Raw genomic sequence first — 12,292 nt, forward strand, 5'->3', positions numbered from 1 at the left:
TAACCAAACACTAAGTACTCTCTTTCCTTTGTGATTGTTATAGAAAGGGAAGGATTTTGGATACTTCCCAAAAGATGCTGTCAAAGTTGATGAAGTATTTATTACACAAGAAGTAGAAATACCAACTAAGGTAAATTATCATCACCTGTTCTACCTGTGTACTCTTGAATAGTTGAAATCATTGGGTAATACATGAGTAGAATGTCAGGGGTCATTTCAGGTTTTCTTTGGGGTTGTCCAGTATGTGCTATTTTGTTTTCCTTTCATTAGTGTATTTGTATTGCTCAGATACAGACATCTTATAAAAAGTTTAAATTCACATTATTCCCAGTAAACCAAATTAAAGCCAAGAAGAAAATCAGGATTGTCTACATTTCCTCATGGGACTAAGAGGGACAACTCAGACCACTGAATCCACTACAACCGCAATTAACTATGCAAGAAACAGTCCAAAAAGGTTCATAGGAACATTCCCTCCAAATCCTCTGCCCAAAGCACCCCTTAACAATTCATAAGAAACTTAGGATCTTTAGTAAAATGCCATACCCAAGCCTTAGAAAACACAGCATGCCACCAATGCTGTGAACAGAGCAGGAGAGACCAAGAGCACCACTAATGCCTTGGCCACCTGCAACAGCAGGGTATTTGCTAAATAAACTAAGTCCAGAAAATCCTAAGGAAGAGACAAGGTCCCAGGCTACGAGGAAAGTAATCACCCTTTCCCTACAATGGCAGTCAATAATTTAGCCTGGCGGAAAATTCCTTTGTGATCCCAAATCTGATGAACCATTTAAATCTGAGCATGTGAATAAGACATAGCAATTAGGCATCTAAGAGGTTTTCTCAGTGCTTCCAGGACGGGCAGGCAATTATTTCGGGCAGAGGGCCACTTACCGACTTTTAGCAAGCTGTCGAGGGCTGCATGGGTAACCCTGCTCCTTGACAGATGCCCCACCCCTGGTCGCCATCTTGTAACCAAAAGTCCTGCCCCCTAGCCCCTGACCTTTGCTACCAGAAGTCCCTTTCATTGCCTCTGAAAGTACTCCTTTCAGCAAGGGGTTTTGTCATCTCAGAACCAGAAACATACCAAATTATATTCTAAAAAGTGAATATCTACAACATTAATTTGATTTAAAAATATATTTTTGTCCTGGTTTACATGTGTTTGTGTAATGTACATAGAGGTGATTGTACAATAATTTAAAATGAAGTCTTACTCTTGTATGTTGTGGGTGGCGTGGGGGGCTGTGGGTATGTGAGGTGTGGGGGAGGGTGTGGGTGTCTGTAGAGCGTGGATGGGGTGGGGGGGTGTGGATATGTGGGGTGTGGATGGGATTTATGGGGAGGATGGGTGGCTGGGGTATGTGAAGGAGTGAGGGGGTCTCTCTCTCTCTCTCTGTCTCTCTCCTCCCCCCCCCAGTCCTGGCCATGGGGTACCGGCACAGCCCCATGTCACCCTGGTCTGGCGATGCAGCCAGGAGCCACAGGGCACTGGAGCAGCAGCAAAAAGCAGGGAAGTGGCTGGAGATGGGGCAGGGCTGGGCTGCTTGGTCCTGCTGCAGGCTCCCCCTGGGCCCTCCTGCCCCTGGCATCTGTCATCTTTGACAAGCAGCCACAAACAATTAATTATTAATTTTCTAAATTTTTTAGGGGCCCCACAGGCCAGATAGAATGGCCTAGTGGGCCAGCTCCGGCCCATGGGCCATATTTTGTCCACCCCTGCTCTAGAAGCACTGCAGCCAATAAATGTCCCATTTCTGATGCTTCAGAGAGAGGGGAAAAAACCCTCAGAAGTTAGTAATGAATTAATGGGGGGAACTAATTTCTTCCCAGCCCCTAGAGACAACCATCAGAAGCCCTGGAGCATAGGATTAATCAATATACAACAAGTATTATATTCATATGTAAAACTCAAGAGGAAAGATGCTGAGCAAGGGGAAAAATCCCAATCCAGAAATAACCATCATGGCCACCCATTCATGCCTCATTTGCATTTTCAAATTGTAGAATACAGCATATCCCTAAAAACACAAACTAACCTCAGGAATCTTAGGATATTGCAAGGTTATCATGCCAGTGCAAAAACTACACCAATGCTCAGTCTTTCTTTATTGCTAGGAAACCAATTCAACTTGGGACCACTTTCTTGAGTTTCAGTCTCTGTCACCAGGTCCTGTCCTGTCTATCACTAAAGTTAAAGCCCTACACTGTTAGCCAACTTCCTTATAGGTGAGCAGCCCACACAGTGATCCAGTCTCTTTTCAACCCCCTTTGGCTTTCTAGCAAGCTAAATAGCTGAAGCCTTGCATCACAAGCTTTAATTACTGATTCTGAGATCATTCTTATCCAGTCAGAATATCCCTTACATGAAGTTAACAAACTCTGTTGTGAAACAGTTTAGGTTCTATGCCACCACTATCATTTCAGATGTCCACTTCAGAACTTTACTCTCCTGATGATTAAAAACCTTTTTCTAATTTCCAGTTTAAGTGTATTCACCACCAGTTTGTTCATTTGATTTTGTATCAATACAACATGTTTATAAAGAGTACTAATATCTCCTCCCAGCTTCCATTTTGATACACTTGAAGCTCATATGAACCTCTATACTAATATAATTGTATAGAACAAAAAAAAAAGATAATATGGTTATGTTGTTTTATTGCAAAGTATTTTAGAATATTCATGCAAATAATAAAAAGTAAATGTTGTTCTTCTAGGAGACTGATTTCCTTTGTCTTGATGGAGGTGAATACAGTTTTGAAAACAAAGATAGTTTATTACATGAGCATGATGAAGACAATGAATATCCATTACCTTATACAAAGCAAAAGGAACTAGAATCAAAGGAGTTGAAAGGTGGACTCCAAAAGCATGCATCCTTCCTGTGGGATCATGAAGTTGAGTTAGATCCTGCAAATGTTGAAGCAGATATACCATCCAGAGATCTTCACATGCAGGAGGAGACTACAAGCAATGAGATGTCCAGAAAGGACAGGAGTGGGAATGATGATGCTGTCCATCCAGAAGCTCAAAGCGTTCACCCATCAGCTCCAACACAAGCTACCTGGACTGTCTCTAGTGTTGCAAGATGGCTTAACCTAGGAAGTAAACATGATGAAGAAACTACTGAAAGAGTTAGTAAGTCTGTAGAAGAAAATACATTCAGAAGCAGAAAAATAGCAGTAGCTGAAGAAAGTGACTTAAAAGAGCTAAATGAGGAAGATGAACCAAAGCCCACAGTTTCTGGCTGGTTTCAAAGTGGATTGACAGACATTCTGTATTTTAGCAGAGAGAGTATAGGCCGTGATTTGCCCTCTGATGAAAATGATCCACAAGCTCATCACAGCTCTAGTATGGCTGGACATTCTGATCATGAACTTAGAGCTGCAGCTACAGAAACATCAATGGATGAAGAACAGCAACAGTGTGACAAGGAGGATTCTGACTCAAGCTGGTTTAATTTGGAGTTACCTGATGTTTTAACTTTTGGGCATGCTAAGAAAGATGAAACTATAATAAATGAGGAGCAAAGCAGTGAAGCAGAGGATACAACAGATAAGACTGAAAAAATGCAGACCTCCAACCAACAAGAAACTGAATTTCATGAGGACGGAGAATTAAAAAAACAACCAGATGAAACAACAGATGAAAAACAAACTGACAAGAAAAATGTTGTACGAGAAACAGTAGATTCAGACAGTAAAACACCAAGTTCTGGGGAGCTACCAACAAACAGAGATACTCTTCTTGACTTCAAGAGCACTTCAGATTTAAAGGAGACATCTTTTGCTGGAGAGGTAGCTGAGAGAAACAAACTAATTGAACCTTACAGCTCAGAACAAAGTTCAGTATCAGAAAGCCAAGTTTTGAAAAACACTGAAGTTAAGAAGAAAACTCAGGAGTCAGAAAACAAAAATGGCCAGTCAGGTTGGTATAAAAATATCTATAGTAACTTTATTAATTTAAATAAGGATTTGTCAGATAATCAGGATCATGAATCTGTGGTTGTTCAGAGCACACAGCAACCAGTTCCATCCTGGATTTCATCTTTCCCTAGCTCACTTCAGAGTTTAGATCCCATGGCTATTAAAAATTCAGAGAGAAAAAAGGATGAAAGGTATAAAGGACTGAAACCTCTACTCTCTTTTAGTTATTTTACAAACAAACTGAACTTTCAGAGTTCAGCAACTGAAGTAGAGGAATATGTGCAACCTGCACAAGAGGATTTAAGTTTTAGTGAAGAACACCCCCAAACTAAAAACAGTGACAAAATTTTGCAAGTAAGTGAAGAGACTGCAGAGAAGTTACAAGCAAATCAGAAGGTTAGTGAAAGAGTGCAAGAGAAAAGAGATGTAGACATGTCCCAGGAAAGTGTGTGATTGTCTCCATTATCAGTGCAAGGCAATGGAAAAATAATACATTATGCCGAAGTGGAAAAATATTATGATACTTCAGCCCTTTTATCTGTAGAATCCCAATTAGAGCCTCCAGTCTCCCAAGTGCCATTCATACAACATTTTAAACATTTAAAATCTGAGAGAGATGTTTCTACAATCAGTGAAAAAGAGAAATGTTCTAATATAAAAAGTAATTATTATGTCCCTGTCTCAGAGGATCAGCAACATGTATCTTCAGAATTAAATAGAAAAAATACAATAGATTTACTTCTGTGTGAAACCAAAAAGGGAAATACCTGAAACAGCACAAAAGGAAGGACAGAATGACATAAAAACATAAGATTCAGAAGATGAAATGCCACACTGCAGGGAACTGCAGGTACATGTAGATAATTCTCAGAACTTCAAGATCCCAAGTAAAGATGAATTACCTCTTACTCTGGCTATATCAGACAAAGCCAAAGTAACTGAAGTTAACAATACAGAACAAAATACAGCTGTGGAAAGCTAAGTCATAGGAAACACAGAAGTCAAAGAGAAAATGCAGGCATCAGAGAACAAGACCAGCCAGGTTCATTTGACAGTATCCCTAATGTCATCACAGATTTTAATTTGAAAATGTTGAATGAACAAGAGTAGCAGGAACCTACAATTTCTGAAGAGGCACAGGAATTGGTAGGAGACCACCTTTTCTTTTCTTCCAGCTCACTTCATGACATAGACCAATCTGACATCAGAATTTCAGAGGAAGAAAAGCCTGAACATTTTGAAGAACCTCAGTCTCTCTTTTCTGTTAGTCATTATAAAAACATACTACGTTCTCAGAGTTTCACAAGCAAAGATAAGCATTTTCTGCAAAGGCTGCCAGAGGAACTGTACTTCAATGGTAAAAATAGCCAGTCTAGAAAAGATGATGAAATATCACTAGAGAATAAAGAATCTGAAGAGGAAGCCCAATCAAATCAGAAGGTTAATGATCAACTACCATAGAAGAGTAATGTAGATAATTCCAAAGAAAGGGATATTCTACTGCTTCAGTTGGCAGTTAAGAAAGATGGACAAAATGGTGAAAGCACAATGAAAGAAACCAAATTAGTAAAAGATTGTTTGGTTCTTTCATCTGCAGAATCCAGGTCAGAACACAATGTAGACCTTTTTTTACATATCCAAAGTGTGAACAATACAGTACTATGGGGAGTGAAAGTGAACCATTCTCTATTATAAAAGATAACACTGACATTTCTGTTTTAGAAGACCAGCACCAAGTATCGTTAGAGTCAAAGATAAATATAGGAGATGCACCAGAGCAACATGGATCCTTTATGGAAAAGTCTTCTAAAGAAGAAAATAGCAAAAAGAAAGAAAAGCAGGATTATTGAAGTGAAAATATTTTGGAGGCTAATTGCCACGAACTTGGTAGCAATCATGTTGCTGATACAAAAAGCATAAAAACAATTAAAACTTCTGGTCAGTCATCTTTACAATTTAATGAACTGATATTAAAAAAATAATTTAAAACATAAAGTACAGGAGCACTATGTTGTAGACTCCAAAGAAGAAGGAGAACATGCTGATGTGAAATATAATGAAAATCCGGAAAAGGGCTTGTGTAATGTCTTACAAGGTTTGGTAAAAAATATTTTTTTCCAGAGACTCAAATGATGACAGTATCATGTGAAAGGAAACTGTAGTGAATAGGGAAGATGTGAATTGGTTCTCTCAAGACAGAGTAAAACAGCCAAAGACTTTTCCAGAACACATTGCAGAGTCCAGTGAAGATAAATTAGAACCCACTGAGCAAATATTAGAAAACAATAAGCCAAATAAACAGAAAAGTGAGAAAATAGGACAATAAGGGTCTGCAAAGGGTGCTGTTTCCACAGGAGAAAATAGATGAAGACACCAATGAAAGAAATGGCATCTTAAATTCAAGGAATAATATTCTGATAATCCTATAATTACTGAAGACTCATTATCAGAAAATATTCTTTGCGACCAGGTCCTGCATGAGCAAATTATAGCACCCAATCTTAGTTTTTCTGAAGAGGGACTAAAATCAAATCATAAGAAAGATCCAGTAGAAATAGCGCTGGCAGATCCATCTTTTCAACATGAGCTTCTGATGTCAAAGTGTGAGTCTGAGGAAAATACTAATTCAGATCCTAAAAAAAAATGTAAAAATCATCTGCTGCATAATAAAAGACAAGATTCCTTTGTATCGGCAAATGTAGAAGTGTCCGCATTCACCAGTCCAAATCATAATGAAGATACAGAAAACATAAATACAGAAAATGAATCTGAAGACCAGAAAATACCATCAGATTCACATTCAGATGACAATGTAGCATCAAAATTATTGGATATATCAGAGTTGAAAATCTCTGAACAAAATGTAGTAACAACAGAAACACCACAATCCTATAAACTGTCTCATATGGAACAAAAACATATATACCAGGAACGCTATAGTATAGTTGAAGAGCCTGAAAGCAGCAGCCCAGCATTACATTTAGAATCTTTTAAGTCTTTCAAATGCAAAGCCAGACAGCATTTAAAAACCATGATGACTCTGATTCTAACAAGCCTTTTTCCCCTACTTCCCCTTTCTATGATTCAGCTCACAAACCCGTAGAACATGCACCTTTGCAAAGTGAGCAGGGCTTGGATACACTCCATTTAAATATAGCTCTGAATAATAAAACTTATGTTGAAAAGGAAGATGCTATTCCAACTAAAACCATAAGTCATATAAAAAAATTAGCTGCTTCTGAAAAACCAAGCAATTACAAGGAAAACTACAAAAAAGATACTGAAAGTCAGGCAAACATAAGAGTCCATAAATACAGATAATAAAAATGGTGCCCAGACAGAGGAGGTAGCAGATAGTATATTTACTAGAACATCGTGGTTTCTTGGGGGTTTATTTAGTAAAACTAATAATCACAACTCTGGAAGAAATACCAAACAAAATTTTGTCCAAAACTCAAATGAAAATGGGGAAGATATTAGAATAAATAAGAAAAAAAATTTAAAAACGTGCTAAGGAATGAGGATGAGTTGAGAGAAAATTAATCAGAACAAGACAGAGACAGCATTCAAAAGCTGAATAGCAGAGGTCCTCTTACAATGCTGAAAGATAGAGCTGAGCAAGAACTACTTGGTACCAAGGAAAAGAATATTGCAGCAGACTTGAGAAACAATGAAAAAGAAACTGACAACACTATAACCTGGGAGAGAGAATCAGTGTCCCAGGAAATAAAAAAGGATGACCAAATATTAATTGATAGTGACTCAGATGTATCCAACCCATTCACTGCATACCAACAATTTTATTTAAAGTTGTTTCTGGAAAGGAAGAAACCTTCAGAGAGTCTGTATGAAAGTGAGACATTGATGCTGCTGGAGCAACAGTTTGAAAAGACTTGTCATGGAATCTCAGCTTACACGTGTAGATAATTTCAGGGAGAGAAGACTACTGACTCTGTTGAAGATGAACCTCCTTGGACAGTGTGGGTGATAAATGTCTGAAGGAGAAAGTGAATATTCTTGTAGCTCTAGAAGAACTTTGGTCAGCTGTGAGAGTAAAGTGTAGTCTCCAAAATGCACAACAAGGTACTGGACTGCTGTTTTACTAACTAAAGATAGTAAAGCAAGAACAAAATGTGCTCTCTGAGAGGAAAATAACGTATGGCACACTTCATAGTATTTATTTTCAGTGTTTTAAAAATCAAGGCTAATAGCTGTTAATAGGTTTATGGGAGTCTTTCTTTTGACTTCAGTGGGCTTAAAATCAGGCCACATATTTATATATATTTTTAGGAATACATGGCTCCTTATCCCCCACTGTTACAAATGGAATACTTGTAAAAATAGTAAACCATGTAGGTAGCTACTTGAGAAAATTCATAGTTATTCCAAAGATAGTCCATCTTGTTTAGGTTCTGTGGGCCTAAAATGAAGCTCATTGAAGTGTATGTGAGTCTTTCTTTTGACTTCAGTGGGCTTAAAATCAGGCCACATATTTATATACTTCATACTTGATCCTATTCACCTTACTCATTATTCCAGAAAGGTGTTTAGTTCAAATATTAGATCAAATATTCTAAAGCCTCTAATATCATGGCCAAATTTTAACACTTGCAATATAACACACTCAAAGGTATATACAAGCTGAGTAATTAGAAATATATAATAGATACCCAAATCTAAATTACATGTGCCCAAACCTGAGCTTAAAATGGAAACATGTACTTTAGAAGCCAAACTGAGATTTTGAAAATATGGTCTATTTCTTTACTACTAATAACATATTTATATTAATCATCATTTTGTGCTAACGGCAACCTTTTGTCTCTAACACATAATTAAATTCTTCTTAGCTCACTAAAACTGTTTTTAATATCTATTATATCGTCTTTGAGAAATGGCCCTGAACAATGATTACTACATTTGTAAATGCTAATTTCCTCTTTTTGTCACTAGAAGCATTTTGTTTTCAGAAGGATTTTTGCTTCTGCTGCTGCTGTTTGAAGAACTGTATAGTAAAAAATAGGATGGTGTAGATAACTGCAGTACTTGTTAATGTATCTTATATATCCGTATATATGCAGAGTGGTAACACGTGTAACCTCATAAAGTACTGAGATGTTTGCAACAGAAATTGAGATAATCTCATCATAGTATTATGCTTAATGTAGTGAATTAACATTGGTTTTCATTAAGCTTTTACTGTTCATATTACAAGCTCTTGTGGCATTCTCTAAAACAGCTAATAATCTAATCATACTCATGTACAAATGCACCTATGTTTGTTGTGAATATATTATTTACAAGAAAGTTAATTAGTTTATGGGAAATTGTTTACCTTTAGTCCTGCATAAAATTTTTCTCCTGGCTATTTTGTCTCTCTTGAGTCCACAGATATCTATCTGCACATAATTGTAATCCTAGGGGTTTTCAAACCAGTACTAATCAAGGATAAACGTGTTTTTTTTCTAATTAGTGAATCAAACTGGCCTTAATTGCATCTATGCAACACAGAAGTTGTCTCTTGTTATATGCATGCAACTGATTTCTGAGGCAAGAATTTAGACTAGTATATCTGGATTAGCTGCAGTTTTCTATAATCTACTCATTCCTGCCTGGAGTAAACTCATATTTCTGCCTGGTCACTTTTCGTATTATTTTGTCATACAGTGATATCAGAAGAGTACCTAATGACTCAGTATTCTGTATATTAATTATGCTGATTTTGCCCTGCAGAGCATGGTGTCTAAAACTTTTTAAACAATTGGAACTGTTTCAGTGTCTTGCCCCTTTCTTGGCAAGTTGCAAGTGAAAAAGTCTAGAGTTTGGCTTTGAAAATGAGGAGAAAATCAGAAATCAAAATAGTGATGTACTGTAAAACAATCTTATAAAAAATTAAAGAAGAAATCATTGATGAAAACACTGAAAATGAATATTAATTTTTTGCAGATATATCCAATAAAATAAAATTACTAGAAGAAAGAAAAGAGAAACATCGCATAAATACACCTTTGAATAATGAAAATAATAATGCCCAAAGTTCAGAAGGTATAACAATTCCATTAATAAAAAACAAGGAAAAAATACATGATTCAGCAAGAAATATTCAGTTAGGTGCCAAAAAGCTGTTCACAGAGATGCCTTTCCTGATTCAAAATTACATTCCCAGTGATGGTAAGTGTGAAGTTGCTTAATTTAAGCAAGATTGCAAATTTAAAAACAAGTAGATGAAAGTGTTAACAAGACTGACTTGTAACATAAAACATCTTCTTTCTTTATCAATGAAACGGAAGAAGGCTGGATATATCAGATACTCCTGCGTTTGAATGCTCTTGACATTGGCGACTTTATAAAATCTGTATTTTCAGTAATGGCAACTGTAAGCAGAAAGGTAAGAGTTATTTGTTATTTGTTTTCTTTACCTTTTAAAAGGAAAATTAGACCAGATTCCATTTCGTATTACATTCTGTACTGGAACTGGTGCTGGATCTGATAGCAAAATTTGGGATAGATCTTTAATATGGCCTTTCCTTAATGTTGAAGAAACAGTTGAGTAGACCAAAATTTTGAAACTTGACCACTGGGATACTTGATGCCTGACCACTCAGGAGATGTGGCAGGTATACGGCAAGAGAGCTGTTATTTCCTTTTGACCTTTTTCACTTCTGCTGCTACTATGGGATCCGCTACAGGGCATTGTATGTTCAAATGTATGCTTAAATATATGCATCCAAAGATAACACAACAATTATTCAACGTGGTAAAGGCCAAGGCAGACTGCAGGGAACTACAGAAGGATCTGGCACTATTGAGAGAATGGACAACTAAATGGCAGATATAATTCAATGTCAATAAGTTGTAAAGTGATGTATGTAAGCAAAAATAACCCAAACTGTACTTACACTGGGATGGACTCTACATTAACTGTTATCACATAGAAAAGAGATATAGGAGTCATTGTGGACTGTTTGCTAGAACCATTGGCTCCGTGCTCAGCAGGCATCAAAAAGACAAATAAAAGTTTAGGAATTATTGAGAAGGGAATTGTAAAAAAACCAACACCCTCCCCCCTGAAAGTATCATTATGTCCCTTTATAAATCCATGGTGCATCTACAACTTGAATACTGTGCCCTTGTTTGGTCACTACACCTCAAAAGGAAGAACCTGAGAAAGTACAGAAGAGGACAGTGAGAATAATTAGTGGTTTGGAGGGGATTCCATATGAGGAGAGACTAAAGAGGCTAAGCCTATTCAGTTTAGAAAAGAGACACTTGAGGGGGGCATGACAAGAGTTCACAAAATACTAAATGGTGAATAGAAAGTAAATAGGAATTTATTATTTGCCATCTCTCACAATGCAAGAATGCAGTCAGGAAGGCCAAGGCAGAGAGGGAACTGGGACTAGCTTCCCGGATTAAGGACAATAAGAAGTCCTTCTTTAAATATATAGTGGGTAAAAAGAAGGTTCCGGGTAATGTGGGGCCCCTGTAGGACGCATTGGGAAATTTGGTTGTCACACCAGACAACAAAGCCAACCTATTTAATGATTTCTTTGCCTCCATTTTCCTGAGCAGGGACCAGAACAGTCACCCCCCTTCTGGGACCCCCTCAGGCCCCAGGGGAGGTGCATCTAGGCCAAGGCTTAGTGAGGAACTAGTTAGGGAACTTCTGGAGGGACTGGATGTATTCAAGTCAGCCGGTCCAGACCATCTCCACCCTAGAGTACTAAGGGAATTAGCTGAGGTCATTGTGGAACCCCTGCCATGGCTGTACCAGCACTCGTGGTGCTCTGGTGTGGTGCCAGAGGACTGGAAGAGGCCAACATGGTTCCCATCTTCAAAAAGGGGAAGAAGGAGGACCTGGGAAACTATAGGCCAGTTAGTCTTACCTCGATCCTGGGCAAGCTTTTTGAGAAATTTATTCTGACACATATCCATGAGGGGCCAGCAGGGGAGGTCATGCTTAGGGGCAACCAACACGGGTTCATTAGTGGCAGGTCCTGTCAGACCAACCTGGTGGCTTTCTATGACCAGGTCACCAAATCCTTAGATGCAGGGGTAGCAGTGGACATAGTCTTCCTGGACTTTCGGCATACCTTCAACACTGTCTCTCACCCTGTTCTCATTAAGAAACTGGGGGACTGTGGTGTTGACACCCGCACAGTCAATTGGGTCGCCAGCTGGCTGGAGGGCTGCACCCAGAGAGTGGTAGTGGATGGGTCATTTTTGACCTGGAGGGAGGTGGGCAGTGGGGTTCAGCGGGGCTCGGTCCTCGGGCCCGCACTGTTCAATATCTTCATCAGTGACTTGGACGAGGGGGTAAAAAGCCCCCTGTTCAAATTTGCTGATGACACTAAGATGTGGGG

General features: G+C 38.2%; 1 protein-coding gene across 3 annotated transcripts in view; it reads left to right on the forward strand.

Moving 5' to 3' along the window:
* MIA2 (melanoma inhibitory activity 2) overlaps nt 1-12,292 on the forward strand; it is a 75,690-nt gene that overhangs the window by 10,826 nt on the left and 52,572 nt on the right. Inside the window, exons 3-6 of one of the 3 annotated variants that reach the window (XM_019551670.1) lie at nt 44-130; nt 2,721-3,930; nt 9,876-10,100; nt 10,217-10,317. In XM_019551670.1, coding sequence (XP_019407215.1) covers nt 44-130; nt 2,721-3,930; nt 9,876-10,100; nt 10,217-10,317 — 1,623 coding nt within the window. Of the gene's footprint in view, nt 1-43; nt 131-2,720; nt 3,931-7,928; nt 8,013-9,875; nt 10,101-10,216; nt 10,318-12,292 lie in introns of those variants that run through there. The other 2 variants (XM_019551671.1, XM_019551674.1) reach the window with 2 other exon arrangements.

Source organism: Crocodylus porosus, unplaced genomic scaffold, assembly GCF_001723895.1.
Source record: "Crocodylus porosus isolate Cpor-Errol unplaced genomic scaffold, CroPor_comp1, whole genome shotgun sequence".
Taxonomy (NCBI): domain Eukaryota; kingdom Metazoa; phylum Chordata; order Crocodylia; family Crocodylidae; genus Crocodylus; species Crocodylus porosus.